The sequence below is a fragment of the Anser brachyrhynchus genome (assembly GCF_964034855.1).
Source record: "Anser brachyrhynchus genome assembly, chromosome: 2".
NCBI lineage: Eukaryota > Metazoa > Chordata > Aves > Anseriformes > Anatidae > Anser > Anser brachyrhynchus.
Window position 1 is genome coordinate 17569141 of NC_137695.1, and position 18515 is coordinate 17587655.

General features: G+C 40.8%; 1 protein-coding gene and 1 long non-coding RNA gene across 15 annotated transcripts in view; one reads left to right on the top strand and one right to left on the bottom strand.

Annotated features, from left to right (window-relative positions):
• Positions 1–3342: 3342 nt before the first annotated feature.
• LOC308191177 lies at positions 3343–15214 on the bottom strand. 8 transcript variants are annotated; one of them, XR_013947762.1, is made up of 3 exons: positions 14238–15014; positions 8926–9001; positions 3343–8095 (listed from the first exon to the last, which is right to left on the bottom strand). It is a non-coding gene; the product is annotated as an uncharacterized lncRNA (long non-coding RNA). The 8 variants fall into 8 exon arrangements; XR_013947763.1 differs by lacking the exon at positions 8926–9001 and adding an exon at positions 13109–13202; XR_013947764.1 differs by lacking the exons at positions 8926–9001; positions 14238–15014 and adding exons at positions 13109–13202; positions 13309–13694.
• The window catches only part of ODAD2 (outer dynein arm docking complex subunit 2), a 95490-nt gene continuing 89887 nt past the window's right edge, over positions 12913–18515 (top strand). For 3 of the 7 annotated variants that reach the window (XR_013947747.1, XM_080583277.1, XM_080583282.1), the window contains exon 1: positions 16015–16928. Coding sequence is in view for 6 of the 7 variants with exons in the window: in XM_080583277.1 (XP_080439403.1) it covers positions 16585–16928 (344 nt within the window). In the remaining variant the exon portion in view is untranslated. The other 4 variants (XM_080583278.1, XM_080583280.1, XM_080583279.1 and 1 more) reach the window with 4 other exon arrangements.

Below are 18515 nucleotides of genomic sequence, written 5' to 3' on the forward strand. Positions count from 1 at the left end.
TTGCTAACTGGCCTTGCAGCCACATTTAAGCCCCCCCATGAGACACTCGTGGGCAGATTTTCTGCAGGAACTCCTGGGTTGCTCCCAGTTGCAGTAGCTCGCCTGTCACGCAGACCTTCAGTGGAAAACACGAGGCCAGATTCTCTCTAAACCTGTTATCTGTTACACCATGCACAGGGAGGCAATTGTGCTGCTCTGCACAGCCCCAGTTAGAGCAGTGGTTACTTGGCTTGGCTTCAACACTGTCATGTAAAATCCTGATGGGTCCTCCTGGTTCCAGTGTTCAGGACTGATGAGTCTTCCTTCTCTCGCAGCATCTTGTGGATAACTTAGCATTGTTTTTTCATGCTAACGCAACTCCCTCTCTTCCTGGTAAATTGCCTCATTTTGTGCTATTGGAAAGTGCTTAAGTCTGGATCTCTTCACTGCTAGCATCTTACGGCTGCTGCTTTCTGTGTTACGGGCACGGGACAAGGACGAAATACCAACAGATATCTGACACCACTGCAACCTCAAAGCGAGCGATAGTAGGAACTCGTCCTATAGCCTCAGATGACTTTCATCTGCACCGCTTAAAACCACGGGATTGTTTTTGCAGTTAAGTGCGACACCGCTGAGATGGCAGCGGATAAAAGTGCGGTGCTATTGAAGTTAGGAGGAAAGCTTCATTTTGATTTTAACAGCACCAGGGTTTTACCTCTGGCCTTTCTGTGCCAGGGAAATTGGGAATGGTCTTTGCTAAGAAGATCCTGTCATGTACTGCCAGGTCTTGCTAGCTTTCATTGTCAAGCTTTAGTGCCTCGTTTCATGGGTGGTCCCTGTGGCTTCAACAACTGCTCGCACTGCGGTTGGCAGCTCCTACCTGGGAAAGAAGTGGAGGACTTCTCTGGGCTCAGGGTCTGGCTTTGAGATAAGATGCAGTCAGCAGAGATGATTAATGGTTGTGTGAGTAACCAGACACGTGAAGCTGTTTGGGTATTACCTTTGGATTAATACCTAGATTAAAATCTGGGAGTGAATTTCAATCCAAATGCATCCAAGTCCTGACAAGCACATGACAACAAATATGTATTGCTGGTATATCTATTGATTCTTTACCTAAATTGCATACTGTAAGTTGTAGGCTTGTGTTCAGTAGGCTGGCATGAACTTTGCTGCTTAGCTGTTCATCCCGTGCTGCATTTCTTGTACACCTGCGCTGTGATCCCGATCACTCCTCTCCCAAGTAACCTCCCAGGTGCTCCCAAAATGGAGGCAGCAATCCATCCCGATCCCCAAGCAATTAGTGCTGAATTATCTAACACAGTGTTTCAGAGCAATTAACATTAATTAACCTTAAAAGATTTCTGAGTGTTGATATGCACGCCTGCGAGGTGCCAGTCCCACTTTGGTGAGCTCGGTGCTGCCAGGCTCTTGTTGGTGAACCCGCACGAAGCGAGCTCTGCTGTGCTGATGTCGGCTCAGGCAAAGGCACAGCACCTTATACTTCAACCTGTAAATTGCATATCTTGTTTTTTCGTTAATATATTTCTGTGCAATACTTTCCAAACTCTGTTTTATTGTGTTCCACATTTAAAAAGCCACCTGGATATTCCTGCTCTTATTCTTTTTTTTTTTTTTTTTTTTTTAAACTAAGCCTTTCTGCATGTTTTTGTAATGTGTAAGGCAGACTCAGACAACAGAGGTTTCAGAAGACTTGTACAGCTGGTAGCCTTTTTGATGATTTCATTTCACAAATCTTTTGGAATAAATGCGGGTATTAATGAGAACAACGAGAAACATGTCAGTTGTACTAAATATAAGTGATCTGCTTTGGAAAAATATTAACAGTTTTGTCAGTTCAGTGACACCTGTGCATCATTTTACTACAGCGGAGTCAAAAATAGAGCCTAACAGATGTATGGTAAGTACACAAAAGGGGTGAACCAAGGAAATATCATAAATCCTTTATACTAGAACATTTTGTAAACGCTTTAAAGAGTAGCAGATGAGAATACATCCAGGTGTTCTTCAAACCCTGCTGGCTGATTAAAGCGAACAGTAAAAAGCTGAAGTGACAGGGCTGAAATACATGAAGATACATGCATGGCATTGGGATTTAGACAAAAGGAATACCTGGTTCATAGGAATGGCAAGACTGCCAGGCATGGAAAATAGAGCCTGTGAATATTTACAGTTTTCTCCAAGTGGGAGAACTGGTCATGGGGAATCTCTGTAAATACCTTGTTACACAAGAAGTGAATTTTTACTTGTTTATCTAAAGTAAAACATTCCCTGCTCTGCTGAAAGAAAAATGAGAGAAATGATGAGTTGAAAGCATCGAGCAATCCTGCCAGCTCTCAGCAGCGTCTAGGGTCTTCGTGTAGCAGTGAAATACTGAGTGCTAGAAGAGGATAATCAGTTTTATGCATTTTTAAATTAATACGAAATGCTACTCTCCCACTTTTGCTGCACAGCCTGGATTTTAGAATGTCAAGAAACTATTTGACATTTACAAGAGACTGCAGGCACTAATACAAATCATTTCTACCCATTTATCCATTTTAACCACCATGCTGAGTGAATTGTTGGCTCTGTGCAATTAGTCTCTGTGCTCTGACAATATAGCCACAGATTATCAGGAATTCTATTAATAACGCAAGGTGGAAGCTCTGTTCTCCAAACCTGTTATTTTACTTCTAGAAAAAAAAAATCTCATTTCTTATAAATCCGATATAAATAGGCCAGCTGACAAGTATCCCAAAAGAACAGAATATGCTCGGAATAGTGAGATTTGAACTGACGTATGTTTGGCCAAAAAAAAAGTTATCCAGGCTGTATTTGTCTGAAAGTTTAAAAATAGGAGCTTTTGTCATCTGTGGCAGGAGAGGCCAGGTTGAGTCATGATTGATGTCACTCGAAAGAACACTTTAAGCTTAGAAAATGACATCAGAATCATCAGAATTTAGGGAGATTTAGAGCGTTCCCTCAAGCCAGGGTGCTGGGGATTCTGGAAGAGACTTTGTGGATGATACACAGCGTGCTGCCAGACATCATCTGAATGGCAGCCAGGAGCCACGGTGCTTTCAGATTACATTTATAAACGATCGGTATAATTTGTTTTAGTAACATTCATTTTTAGTTAAATGCATGTTTCGAACTGTTTGCAGTTTTTCAGCCTTGGTGCGAGCCCCAGGTTCATGCCGGAGCCGTCTGTCGCTCCCTGACCTCCTTACACGACAAGTTTCCAAGAGCAGCCCAGAGCGCTTTCCCTCTCACCACCAGCCTGCACACACAGCAGGGGCTCTTTCCATTTGCTTCTCTCCCGTTTTAGTGCTCGATTCCCGACGACTTTACTACCGAGCACTTAGAAGTCAGACTGGAACAGTCCAGGGGTATGTCAGAGGTATTTCGTCTAGCTCCCAGGCTGAAACCAAACTGTCTGTCTGTCTGCTACCGCTAGTGCTAAAATGGAAGGAACACAGCAGACAAGGTGCTTGGGTTTCGCTGCGTCGCAGATAACCAATAAATCGTGCGGCGCTGGCTGTGCTCTCGGTCACGGCGCGGCTGTGCAGAGCTCCTGTTGTGCACAACAGCCAACCTCCTTGGAAGACTTTCTTGCATTTCTCTGCTGATTTCCCACACAGAGCAATTCTTTGCTCTTTAAAGTAATTTCAGAGTGAAAATGAATATATTTAGTGTAAGCGCGCGGCGCTACTTTTGGTTGGGTTAGACCCGTTTTGCTTTTAAATAGCTTCTAAGTGTAACGAAAGAACACTGCAGATCCCATTTCCAACAGATAAATTTGTACTTATTACAGTTAGAAGCAGCATCTTTTGTTCCTAAAAATGATAGGGATTAGTGACAAAAGGAGTTGTGCGGTTGCTCGGCTACACGCCTTTGACAACACTTTGTGCATAATCAGCTTTCACCCAAAAAACGAGTTCATTCCAGGAAAAGTTCATCACGCGAGTGACTCCACAAGCAAAGCTCATTTGTTCGCTAATTGCTGCCGCTACCCGCCATTTAGATTTGTGCACTGTGCTCCTTCCTGCTCGGTTTGAGGAGCTGAGTGATGGATGAATTATTCTCAGTATTCCTGACTTTCGTTTCAAGCCAATAAACACCTGCGCAGGACGGCACCTGCGGAGCCGTCCATCCCCACGGAGCATCTGGGCAAGCCCCAGCCTGGGGGCTGCGGGTGCTCGGGTCCCTGCCCTGGCCCTGCTGCTGCCAGCGGGGCCCCATGAGGTGCAGAAATTGTCACAGGGATCCTGTCCCCTGTGCACCAAACCCTCGTGGTGTTGGAGACAGCAGAGAAAGGGAGGGAGATTCAGGTGGGCTACGAGAGTCGCAGGGGAGAAGGAGGCGCGAGCTATTCTTTGAGAGCGAGGAGCTTTCTGTAGGTTGTCTGTGTTATTCAGCACGTTGAAAAGACCTGCTCTGGAGGATGAATCATTGTGTAGTAAAAGAGTACGATTTGTGGAAACGGCGCTTTGTTTGCTGCAGCCCTCGGGACATGCGTAGCGATGCAGCAGCCAGCTCTAGAGAGGAGAACATGTTTTCATGATTAAGGCATGAGCGCAGCCCTGGGGAACCAAATCGTATCCCTGCCTTTGCCACAGATTTCCTGTGTGATATTAGTCACATCTCACATGTGGTTGTTAATTGTGTTTTTCTTGGTGCTCGGTATTTGTAGGAGTGCTGAGCACTTGCATTGCAAGTGCAGGCTGGAGGAGCGGGAGCTGAGCGTGGCTGCAAGCGCTGCCCTGCCACGGGTGCCAGGGATCCAGGCACCGTGCATCACAACCAGGCACTCAGGGAAACCCGAGGCAGAGATTGCAAAGATAAACCTTAACCAGTTTGATTTATATGGCTGGAGAACAGCTTGTAGGGGCCTGTCCTTCCTAAACTCGTCCTTCTTTGCACCTAAAACAAGAACAGTGAATTTGAAGCTGACAGACACGGTGTTTGTGAACAACGCTGAGCTGAAGACGCTTCTGCGGATCTGAGGATTAGTAATGCTGTCTGTCCATGATCCCTCGTGCTTTTTTAATCTTTTGAATGGAGATACCATATCACAGCCCCGTCACTAAAGGTCAGCAATAAAGCAATATTGTGAGTACATTACATTTTTACTGGCTATATGCAAAGCAATCGCTAAGGATTCAGTAGCCTCTGTGTTTTTTTTTCCCATTGTCTTAACATTGTACAGCAATAAGACAACACTAAGAATACTACGCAGCTCTGTTGGTAGAAGTTGAAAAAGATACATTAAAACACTTCGCTGAAAATACTCCTTGAAGTAAAGAGTTACCTGTCTGTTTATTCTCAAAATAAAACACAATGGTTTATATGATGATGTGGTGTTATCTTATAAAATCACAAATTATGTGAAAAAATGTATAGAATTCATATGCAGAGCTATCCTTAAGAGAATAAGCAAAAAAAAAAAAGAAAAGCGGGTTTCATACAAAGCCAGAACAAGAGCAGGGAAGTGTGTAACTGCAGATTTTTGTAGCATAAATAGCTTTGTCAGCTTAAAAATACTTTGTGAGTAACTCCTTGATCTCACATGCTGTAATCAAATGCCAAGGAGAATTACAATTTTTTAAAATAAATGTGCCATTTATTAGCTTACCATATTTTTTCAGAAAACTCTTCTATCCCCCCTTAGTTAATCACACCTTAATAAAACATTGCATTTGGAAGTGTCTGTTTTGTGTAACTAGAAGAGGTGTGCTGAGTTCCACCGGAGGTGTTAGTTCCTTAGGTGACTAGAAAATTGCATGAAATTTTTTCTTTTAGGACTTGAGATCGCATACTAAAATGGAAAAAAGCATTATTTATTTCCTTCATTTTGTTTATTTGAGATGTAGCCTATATTTTCGTTGGAACGCAGAGCCACACGCTCAGGATGCACGTAAGGAACCGAAAGTGGAGTTCAGGCGATCCAAATCCACAAAAGCAATTCAGAAAACCTCTGCTTGACTGACTGTAAAATCCGAATTCACTTGGCTCCGCTGTCCCGGTCCTGTCAGCCTCCCGAGTGCCAATGCTTCAGTTTCTCTCGACTTCCAGCTCCGGCGTCTTTTAATCCCAGGGAAAGACAGGTCTGCACCCTTCAGCCCGCGCACCCTGGATGCACTTTTGGGCATCATGGGCTGCTCCCACCTCTGGCTCATGTCCTGCACATGCAGCTGCGTGGTGGCTGCTGAGAGCCAGTGTGGCATTTCATTATAACCTAAAGTGGAGAAGGAAAAACAGCCAGATCGTCCTTTACTCTTATCAGCACGGCAGACAGCATGCAGCACTTTCAGTTAGCACGTTCTACTTCTGTATAGAACAAAATTCGGCTGAACTTCATTGTAAAGTCTTAATACAGCGGGATAGAAATCATTTTCTTCCCCTGAAGATTACTCTTGGTCCCCCATCATTTGGAGCATTTAATTCCAGTTTCGCTTGCTTTAAACTGAATGGAAGTTTTGTACCAAATTAGGGCAGCGAAGTCCTTCCACGCAGAAAACTACTGAGCTCACTGGATACTTTTCTGTCGCGTTGCCAAACCATACAGCAATCATGCTGAGGATATGGATGGAAGAAAGGTTGCTCTGCACAATAATTCCGTATAGGAATCACCATTGATTACAGAGAGGATACTTTATGGGTAGTGGTAAATTATGAGGTTTCTCTTGTAAGTGAGAACATTGATTTACATGAGTAATGCAAAGGCTCGCATGTAAGCTGAACTCAGACTTTCACTGTCAGCCCTAACACATCTATTTATACCACAGATTTGTGCTTAGCCACTTATATTTAATTATAATCAGTTGTGGTGCCTCCATTTGCTGTGTTTACTCAGAGAATCGCATTTCTGAGGTCAAATGCAATGACAGTTATACTGTAGTTATTTGGAGACATGCTTAGTTGTACATTCTGCATGTATCCGAAGACAGATATTTTGGGGCAGAAAAAAGGATGGGTACAATTCATCAGTCCTTCCTCACACGAGTCCTTTTCTCCCACATCACTTTTACTCAGGGAATAGCTGTGCTACACAACACAGCGCTGCGGGGAGATGGCCAAAGCAGTTCGAGAGGAGCCAGCTTGGGTAACTGGAAGCAGTTTAACCACATCGCTTAGTGCTGCCTCCTGTCTCATTTACCCTGTTTCTTAGCAAAGTAAATTAGCTTTGGCAAAGCGTCGCACAAATGGGCTAGCCTGCTTCCAGTGCATGAGCTAGCTTTGGCATCAGTTTCTACACCACGCTCACTGTGCAGCACAGCATATCCAGTAGGAGATGCAAAGGGCTTCTGGCGTACAAATGAGTCCTCAAATTCGATTCTGTGCTTCCTCATTTAATGGCACCAAACATTTTTAGCACTTAAATGTCACTGCTTCAAACATAGTGGTGCTACCAAACCAAAATATCGAGAGAATAAAATGCCATTATAATGAATCACTACGGCAATGTGTTTATATGATTAAATATGCTTGTATTTCCTTACATGACTGCTAACGGGCAGTAGATTCCTTCAGGACCTTCAGCCTTACTGCTTCCGACCCTTGTCATACAAAGACCATCCTCATTTCCAGTGTGGAGGGCTTTACCAAAATCACAGTAAATCACACACCTTTTACATTGAAACCTCAGCAGAAAAATGTCATTAATATAACTAACCTACGTTTCAGAATGTCACAGGTACTAGGTATTTTGAGAGTCTGGTAACATCAAGTTTGACTGTCTGCTGCCTGACCATATTGCTGATGGATCAAATTTTTTCTTCCTGTGAAATCTACTGACACCAACGGCAAGGGGAGAGGATACTAAAGTCTTGCCAGGTATGATTTTCCAGTGGGGACGGAATCCCCTTCCAACTCTGAGAAGTGATTTCAAGCCACCCAATAAAACAGTCCTGGCATCATAATCAGCGATGTTTTCAATACCAAAGCAATAGATCCTAGTTTGATATTCCAGGAAAAATTACATTCAAAATATTCAGTGCTGTTCTTCCCAGTCTAAACACAGCGCATGTATTTGCATTTTGAAGAAGTGGCCTGCTTCGTCCCCAGATTTAACATTCAGAGTTGAAGGCTCGCTGGAAACCCACACCTCCTGTAAAAAAAAATTGAAATATTCATTTATGCATAAATTGGATGTAAAAAGAAGAAAGAAGAGAGTGTTTTGCAAAATAGATAGTTTTAATTTCCATCTCTGCTTGAACTAAAAAATAAATGAAGATACAACTAGATGCAACTCTTTCTACGACAAAATAACTAACTACACAAAACGTGAGAGGGCTTCAGATCCTCTAAAATAACCTTAATGACTCTACATTTCAACTAAAATGCTTGATTTTCTACAGTTATTACAATAAGAAGAAATGGAAAAAATCAGAGGAATAAATGTACCCATATGGAGGACTCTAATATCCATGGCACAGATCTTGAGAATAATACCAGAAAATTGGCTGAATTAACTGTATCAGAATGTACACTATGCAAGAAGACATGTATATGTAACACGCACTTCTGCTTTTCTCAATAAAAATAATTTTGATAAAAAAACAAATTTCATCCCCAGTTCGAACTTCTACTGTGAATGGATTTGGAAGGGAGCTATTCCCATCCACACAGCACGTATTTTTCATCTTCACATTGACTGAAGATGTCGGTATCATGAAATATAATCTATGGACTTCACAGAGGGTTGCTTTTTAATTGTGTTTTGCTCAATAGCTTGCATAGTACAATCACTATGAGGCAGAAACTTAGATAAATTATTTTTCTACCAGGCACTGGATTAATGCTCAACCTTGCAATATCCAACTCTTGCTCCATATTAACTTTACAGCCAATTGCTGCTCGAACCCTGTAGCGATTTGGCTTTACTCTGGTCCCTACTCCTCTCAGAATTTCACATTTTCCCATATAATATTACCATACCACCATAAATGATAGAAGCAGTCTATTCAAAACCCGTGATTACTCCAAGGTGCTTGAATTTCTGCCTTAAAATGACCTACAAAGAAGAGAAAGCACCATGATGTCTTTTCTTGGCCTTCTTTCTCATTATATAACAGGGGAAAAGTGATTTGGATTTTTTTTTTTTATCCTACTTTCACAAGAAAAGTATGCAGGGAATTATCCAGAATTACTATTGGTGATTGCCTAGAGAGTGAAATGGGGCTATCACAGAGATAACTGCAAGCTGAACACCTGAAAGAGATTTTAAATTCTCTCTTTTTTTTTTTTTCCTTTTAACTATGTAGTGTAGTATCTTTTGCTTGTTTGTATCAGCACCTAGTGTGAGACACTGGTCTTCATGAAACAGCCAAACTCTCTTTCCTGATTAATATCGCCAACTTATAGTCTAAAATACTTTCCACCAATACCTCTCATTTTTCCTCTAGGAAAAGAAAACCCTAAATGGAGACTACTGATGCTTCTAATTTTAAAACAATCTCCCACTCACACTCCCACCCCAAAACAAACAGCCCAATCCTTTCTCCCTTTTCATCCTTGAATAAAGGGGACAATTTTTAAAAACCAGTAGGACACGTCGGTAGCATGCACTTGCAAAGGTTTATATATGAATGTAGAAAACACTCTTCGATCACAGTATGAGACAAACTGGTCTGCAGTTTACATTTAATATCAAGTTGTTTCAAATGCCTATCACCACAGTCTAAACACATTAACTAATAAGAGTCGCTGGCATTTCTTTCTTCCCTACATTTTAAAATTATTTCTCATTTTCTGTTTTACTAACCAGAAATTCAAAATCGTTTCTAAAGTGCAAAGGGAGGTTTGTAGGGTTACCACTTTGTCCACTCTTGATACAGACTGTTTTGGGTAAATATTCAGGTTTTTTGTTTGTTTGTTTGTTTTGTTTGTTTGTTTTCTTCTTTTTTTTTTTTTTTCCAGTGGAATCTCTACTGCTTTGGAGAAAAATATCACTGTGGAAGTTCCATTAATTTTTATAATAGAAATTGGGGTGTCTGATTTATAGTGAAGCCTTAAAAGATTTCTGTATCTTTCTGATGACTGTACAAAAACCATATTAACTTTTTACTTATAATTCATTCATAAAAGTAATTCAACTACTGGGCAAGTTTTTTTAAAAAGTTAGGAAGCTTGTATGAAAACTGAATTTCCATGCTTAGTCAGAATATTAACTACTTCTAGAATAAATCATCCAGTTCTAGGAAAAAAAAATAAAAAAATGTAACAAACATTTTATGTAAACATCAAAAATATAGACATTCCTTCTACCCAGAAAAATACACGCACAAGCAAAATATAAAATTTTGATACAGGGAAGCATCAATCAGAAATATAAAGAGAATCAACCATTAATCTTGTCTGTGCACATAGGGCTGTACTGCTACAAAATACTTAACGTGGCTTATGGTGTCAGTACTTGAGTGACTCCTGTAAAATCAGCATTTTAAAGCAAGTCATGACTGATTCATACAACCAAATAACTGTGCTCCAAAGTATCTTTCTTCACAGCTTTCCTTTTCTGTGTTATTATATATTCACACATTTTAAAAGGAGAAATTTCAAGACAAAATATTACTTGACGAGGGAGTCGATTGAGGTTGAAGATGTAGAAAGATAGTGTAGGAATTAGAAAGAAAAATCCTTGAATGTGATTATACCCCAGTTAAGTATTACTAACTCACCATGTTAAAGCCCATGATAACCTGAACTATATCTTCTTCTGATGCTACAAAGAAAACATATGAATGAACTTACTCTGTGTTTAAAAATCACAGTCTTCTAACCTGGTACTCCAAGTCTTACTATGACATAGTCACAGTCATGTGCTTATTACACGATACTGATTTTTTTCTTCCAGATTATACTCACAAATGTTCAAAAGACTTGGGCAGTAGTAACCAGAAATGAACAAAAGAAGAGAATAAACAACCATCTAAAAGTAGAGGGAATCAGTGCAGTGTCAATGTTCATATTCTGAAATATTATATAATTTACTGATAAAAAACTTATTAAATCACATTCAGTCTTGGACTGCAGACCATGATTCCCATCTGGAAGCCATTTCTGCAAACGAACAGCAGAATCTCTGTTATTGTCATTGCTGGGAAAATAACTATCCAGATATTAATCTATAACTTATTAACCAAAATATTCTCTTGCTTTATTTTCCTTGAAGACTTCTGAAGGAACTGTCTCTTTGCCAGACATCCATGCACAAACCTGCACACCTTTTTGTCCCTTGCACTGACTCCTATTTGAAAAATGGACTTTTTTATTTTTTAATTTTGATAGTCAAGACAGTATACATTGCACAGTGCCCAATCTTTAATAAACCTCACTTCACATCATTTGACATTTCTGAAGCACATAATTACTCAGAAAACAAGAGGTAAGTAGATCACATCATGGAAATTGGAGACTCAGTGAAAAATGAGTAGTCATTTGCTTTCTAAGGATTAGGTTTTGAACATTGTCTTCCACAAAAAACACGCTTAAAGAAGACATCAACAGATTCATCACGTCCTCTCTCTTTCTGTTCTCACATAAGCTCTGCTTGAGCTGAAACCCTGCCTGTTCGTAAAATATGAACATAGGAAACTCCCTATTTAAAAAAGATGAAACAATGGATTATAAGATTTTAACATGCATTACAAATGTTCATTACCAACTCTAAGCACCTAAATATTGCGTTTATACACATACAAAGTGAAGTAAATGCAGCAGAACTAGATTTTTTATTTCCCTAGCTGAGTTCTTTTCACCAAAACACTATGACTTTTGTTTCTTCTGTGAATGCCAAAAATATGTAAATAGTTGCAACAAAAGCAAGCTAATGAACAATAAACAGAAACCGACAAATATGATCTCATTTTCTCCTGATTTTCAACTTGTCTGACAAACTGCCTATGAATAGCTAAACTGCCATTTAACAGAAGGAATAGATGATATTATTTACCTTGAATGGCCTTTTGATTTTATGTAAGCTTCGACAACTGTTTTTTACAACTTGTGTTACTGTTCTACTTTAAAAGCAATACTCTACACCCTATTCCACTATAATGTGAGGAAAAATATACAAGAAAAAATGCTTACACATTCTGGCTGCAACTCTGAGATTGTAAAAAAATTTCCGACTGCCTTTCTCTCCATGTTAAGAAATTCTTCATATTCCCCATTTCTTTGTGCCAGTACCTAATGATCTCATCTTTGACTAAGCTCAGGCAAATATTTCCCCTACTGTTTTATAAAATGTCTTTTACATTAAAAATGACTTACAGTAAAAAGTCTTTAGTACATAAATGTGCTACCACTAGTTTATAGCACTAGCCAAACACAGTGCAAATGCCATCTCTTGGTGGACTCAGCTCCTGAGTATGCCGGTTTTGAGAGTGAATTACATCTTTATTACCTGGAAGGTTTTGCACTGTTTTTGAGTCACTGCAAGAACGCTTCCACACTTCTTTACGCAATTACTTGAAACTTGAGCTATCAGACAAAATTTTCTAAGATAACCATTTATGTTCTTGCGCTGGGAGGTATAACAGCACTGTTAAATCAAATCTGCTAAAAGCAAAAACTGGTATTAAATAACAGTATCCTTCAGTCCAGCTAAGTGAGTTACTAAGTGCTTGTTTTTAAGTGATAGCTGATGTAAGAAGGCTTGACATCTTGACATCCAGGAAGACAAGCCTGAATACAACCAAGGGAACCACCTGGGGCTTAATTACCAATCCAATTAAGAGCAGCAGTGACTCGCTACAGCTAACTTGGGTCTCAAAACCTGCAAAAGACTACAGAGCATAGAGACTATGAGCAGACAGCAGGAGCAGAAATTGTTCGTATCATGTAAGGGAATGAGTGAAGAGTTTTGGCACTGGAGAATGCTGCCCACAGGACCTGGCAAGGGCAGCCATTAGGTAGAGTGGCTGCAGACCCATACGTGTGTGTGAACAGACTCCACCTGGCAGGGCCTGCACCCACAAACTGTGCCTAGGTTCCCTAATCTTCTAATCTGACTTGAACCTCTGGGAAAGAGTTCACCAAGCAAAACTGCTGGTAGGACGCTGCCCGTGTTGGATGAAGTTGCTCTCAGAGACCAGGTAAGCCAAGAATCCAATTAAACCTGTAGACACTGTGCAGCATTGAAGGGATGTTGTGTCTTGCTGGAGGACCAGCCATAGTCTTCCTTGTGGTAGAAAGAATATGTTCAGGTGGCACTGCGATGTAAAGAGGAGAATAAAATGATATTAACAGAAGGAACTATTTATTCCATGAGCAGCAAAAGTCTGATTTCTTATGGAATTTGGGGCTTTGTCCCCTTACCTTCTGCTGCCTTCTCTAAAAAATACCCTCTGAGCCAGGCTGAGGTTACTCATGCTAACTAGCTAGCACAGTAGGAATGGAATGCCTGGCTAGCTGCTTACTGCAGAACATCATCTGCAATTTATATGCCTGCCTTTGCCTCAGGAAAGGCATTAAGTTTACTTTCCCCTCTGTTCAAATACCCCAGGTTTTACAAAGCTTGTAGGACCTTATTATTTCTAAGATCACAGTCCTTTGTGAAACAGAGCTTGAATTTGCTATCAGGACCAAAAGGTAGAGACAGCATATGATAAATTATTTTCCTTACAAATGGAATTACATTTTATAAGACTGAACTGCGATGTTATGCTTGAATCCTGAAGAAAGCTACAAACTCACTGGCTGAAAATAAAAGTATCAAATAAACAATTGGTTGTATTATTCAACTTCAGGAAGACAACAACCCCTAACATGATCTGAAAAACAAATGCAATCCTAGAATGCAGAAGTTGAGGAACTTCCAAAAGAGATGAAGACTATTAATGCCATTGTAAGGGGTCCTGGTAAAATATCCTTACAAATACTGCCTTGGCTATTTAAGAAAAACAAGCTCGCACCGGAACACAAGCAAATAAGGGGCACTAAGACGGTAAGAGAAATTAGTAACTTGCAAGCAGAGACTGGAGGAGCTAAACTTGTTTAGCCTAGCAAAGTGAAGTCCAAGGGAAAATATTCTAACTCATAAATTGGATGTAAAAGCTAAGGAGGAAAAATAGCTGTTGAAAATAAGGTAAAGGACCAGTGCTTTTGCAAAAACAAATAAACACAAACTACTCGCACAAATGTAGCTAGAAATTCAAGCAGAGGGTTTCCAGTCTTCAGAAGAGTTAGGATCTCAGCAGTCTTCCCATGAGAACAGCTGAGCTACAAAGCAGAAAGGGGAAAAGTACCTCCAACCTGTAGACCATCCATAGCCCTCTAATGTCTAATACCAGATTCCTTGCTGCTGGCTTGCAGGATGTGTTCTGCATATTCATTTTTTAACTTATCTGCCCACAGGAAGCTCCACTGGTAACTGAGCCAAGCTCCTTTTATGGTCAGTGGAGATGCACACTCTTTGAGGGCAAATCATCCCATTTATCTTAGCCACTGAAATATCTCCCTTTCTTGCTGTTCAGTAGAACAGAGTGATCTCATTTAGGAATTCTATTTCTTACTCCACCGACTTCTTGCTTAAAATACTCATCTCTGTGTGAAAACTCACTGTCTTCATTCCTCACCGCCCGTGGTAGAACATACTTTTATTCCCCTTCACATTTTGCTGTTTGCACCTTCTGCCCATCAGGTTCAACCTTTAAACGGTCCTTATTTCAGTAAAAAGAGGAGATCTAATTTTTCTGGAAATGCCTTCATTGTAAGTATTCAAAAAGAAAATACACTAAGTCTTTACCCAGGCTTTTTACTAAAAATGCTCTTTCATTTTCACCTGATCAAACGCTTTGCTTTCTGCCTTCTCAAAGTTATGCAGTGAAACAATAAAAGCCAATGTTATCCTGAAGTCACCATTGTGCAGACTGCATGTACCCATCTGTAGTTATTGCTGGAAAGTTTCAGTAAGTAAAATGTACATGGACAATCATCTCAGAGAAAAAAATGCATTAATCCCACACTGTTATTCTTCAAGATACATCCCACATACATTTCCTGACCTTCCTCCATTATTAGCGGTTTCTTACCCCGCTGTGTTCTCAGTTGGTAAAATAACTCCTGGCTGCATTAACTCTATGCTGTTGGGACAGCTGGGCTCTTCTGTCGGGCTGTCCTTGAAAGGATCATTTTCTTATGCCTTTGGAAGGACACACGTACTGGAAAGCTTAGCACAGCTTCTTGACCTCAGCTGGCTCTGCCCAGGGCTAAGTCAGTGGCAGCCATCTGACATGTATTGAGCCAGAAAATGGAACTGGGGGTGGATTTATAAGGGAAGGGAAGGATGATGTTCCCATCTGCCCAGCTCTGCGAAAGGCAGGCCGGGTGGGAGTGCAGCAGCAGCCCTATTACTCGCAGATTCACCCGTGGTGATGGCCTGTGCTTTCTCTTCAGTGTCTGAGGGTGCTGCACTTGGAAGTTTATAATTTTGTCCTGTTCTTAATACGTGAGGACTTTATCCATTGGCAATGCCTACCCGTATTTCCTCTACTTTCAAGAAACCCTAATTTCACATTTTAACAAGCGCTTCACGCATCACCTGTCACACAGGCCCAAGGAATGAAAACAGCCCGCGTTATCCTGACGAACTAAAGCTGCTTTATTGAAACGACCGCAAGCAGGGAAAGGTTTAAGCCGTGCCCCTCAGGCGCTGTGCCCCAGGGCCGCCGCCCTCCCCTCAGCGGCCGCCGCGCCGCCATTGCCCTGTGTTTACCCGCTGCTCCCGGCAACGGCCGCCGCGGGGCCCGGCCCCGCAGCAACGCCCGGGGCCCGAGCGGCTCGGCGGGGCGGGGTCCCGGGGTCTCCTCAGCAGCGGGGCCTCCCCGGCTGCCGGCTCCTGCGGGTTTGGGGCGCTCGCCTGGCACCCCTCGGCTTGAAGAAAGGGTTTGGAGGCGGAGGGGGGTCCTTGGTGGGTGTTGTAGGGGGGGGTGGATCCCCTAAGCACACAGGGCTCGTAGCAGTGGCATCGACCCCACAGGAAGGACCTTTTGTTCTAGTCCTAACAGGTCTTCTTTGTCACCTCAGTCTAACAGAATTAATCAAGATGAAAACTTTCTTTCCCACCTGATTTCCCTATTTCTTTAAAAATTTTGTTGGGTTCTCAGTCCCCCCTTCCCTACTTCAAGGATTTACCTGAAGTAAAATAATCATTCCCAAATATCTTTACATCTAAGTATAGACTCCACAGCGTATTGTAGGAGTGGTTCCTTTTGCTGGTGTTCCCTTTTTAATGGATTAGTAATGGTAAAACAGCATTTTTAGACGATACAAAAGGCAATTGACGTTTAATGCTGTAAATTTGCTGTGAAACATTAGTATGAAAAATAAAAGTATTCTAGAGTTATAAATTGATTTTAATAACTGAAAATAGCCTTGGAGATCGTTTTAGCTTTATGGCTTCTGATAATAACCAGCATATAGCAGAGCTGGACCTCCTGGGCACAAAAGTGAGGTAAAGCACTGCAGAGGGTAGCATCGCAAGGACTGATGACAAAGTCTGTGGCGGGCACGTGTGTGTGGGAGGAGGAGATATGTCAACTACCCAGCTTTAGTGGGTGACAATGGTAGTAGGGGTATGGTTGGACCACCAAGATGATCTTGGAGGTCTTGTCCAACCTTAATGATTCTATGATTCTATCTGAGAGCTCAGTATGGTCGTCCTCTGACTGTGTTTACTCGTTAAGGTGTCCGCCTTCAATACAAGGCAAGACCATGGGAGCAGCGTTGGCAAGAGCAGCTCAGTGGACCGCTGCTGGCTATGGAACTGGCACGCTTCAAATCACCCCTTTGAATGAAGCTCTTTTAAATCAAATTATTAAGTTTGCAGAGGACTTCAGCACTAGACATCCTCAGGAAGCAGTGGTTGTCTTCAAGGAGCCCCTGGAGTGGAAAACGCAGTTGGGCTGTTCAGCCTTTGGAGAGGGTTATGAGATCGAGTAAGTCAGAATTGCAGTGTGTTTTGAAGTGTTGAAGGTGAAGTGCAAAGCAAAATTTTACTCATTTGGCATGAAAAAAGCACCTTAGTGTATTAGGGATACTGAAGTGGGTTGGATTTCTTAGTGTTATATATGGATTTTTTTGAGATAAAATGCATTGTTTTTTTTTGAGAGTTTGACTATTCTGTCTTGGTTGTGAACACGGACCTGTCCAGTTAGCATTTGTACAACTTGCACTGTCTATTCCTAAGGCTTCTGACAATTATCTGTACTATATTAACTATTCCTAAGGCTTCTGACAATTATTAGTTAAAAATCCTGATTAAGCGTAGGTTTTAATGCTGCTGTTGAGGTGGATTAACAAGCAAAATCTTGAATTTCAGCTTCTTTGAGAACTGTAGTCACCAAGTTCTTTATAAGTAGTCAATGTAAATATATTAAAATGGTTTCAGTCTTAATCAACATAGCAATTATAATGCTATAACTTATTTATCAAATACTCTTTAACAGTTCTTTTAGTATTTGAAAATTAGTGCTGAAAAAATAATAAAAGGTTTATGCTTGTTTTTTAATCTGACATGAACTGGCTTTGCAATGATGCCTAAGACTTACGTGACAGTAACCCTACATAGTTTTGGGGATTCTTTGAATAATCATGACAAGGTGACCCAGATGCACGAATTCATTTTTCTTGGCTAAATCACAAAGCAACTAAAGAATTTTCAGAGTTTTCTTTGATAAGTAGACAAATTCCATTCCATTTAGATAATGCAGGAGAAATACCCCAATTCTGAGAAAATATTTTCTTCCCTTCCACCACGTAGTTCTTTCCAAATAGAAATGTACACCTAATGCATACGTTTCCTAAAGGGCTACTCTATATCATCCTTTACATTTGGGGGATTTTTAGGCACTAGTTTGTTTTTTTTAAACACATTTTTTTTTAGAAATCTGAAGAGAAAGTTCAATGTCCTCTAGAGCTAGTCTTCAGTTCAAGTATAGTCATAATACTTAAGCTAAATAATATTTCCCCCAGGTAAAATTCTGTATATGAATACATGTTTTTTTGTCTTTTTTTTTTTTTTCCTATAGAGTCATGGAACTTAATCTCAGACAGAACAGTTAGTTAATTTGTCCTGACATTCAGTGTACTACAAACCTTTAGATGTCATTCAGTTACATGGGTATGAACAACATAACTAAAGTTTGCATGAAACATCGTGCAGAAGGACAGCAAGTCTTAGACTATAAGCTAAACTTTGTTTAAACTATTAAGTCTTTTATCTGCCTTTCATTTATATGAAACTTCTAAGAATTCATTAACCTTCTTAAGGGAAGTAGGTTACTGAGCTAACAGCAGTCTCCAAAAAATATACAGGCATATAAATATTGACCACAACAAAGATCCAAGCAGTGTACAGAAGGGCTTGTCTGGCTGTATTTTTAGCATTGTCTATTGAAGAAGAGAAGTAGAAGCAGGAGACAGGAAGTAGTGAGCTTTTCTGTAACCTGGAAAACACAGTAACCTAACCCTGAAGAAAGGATTTCAGAGGGAGATTCTGATGGATGGTGACGGAAAAAGATCAG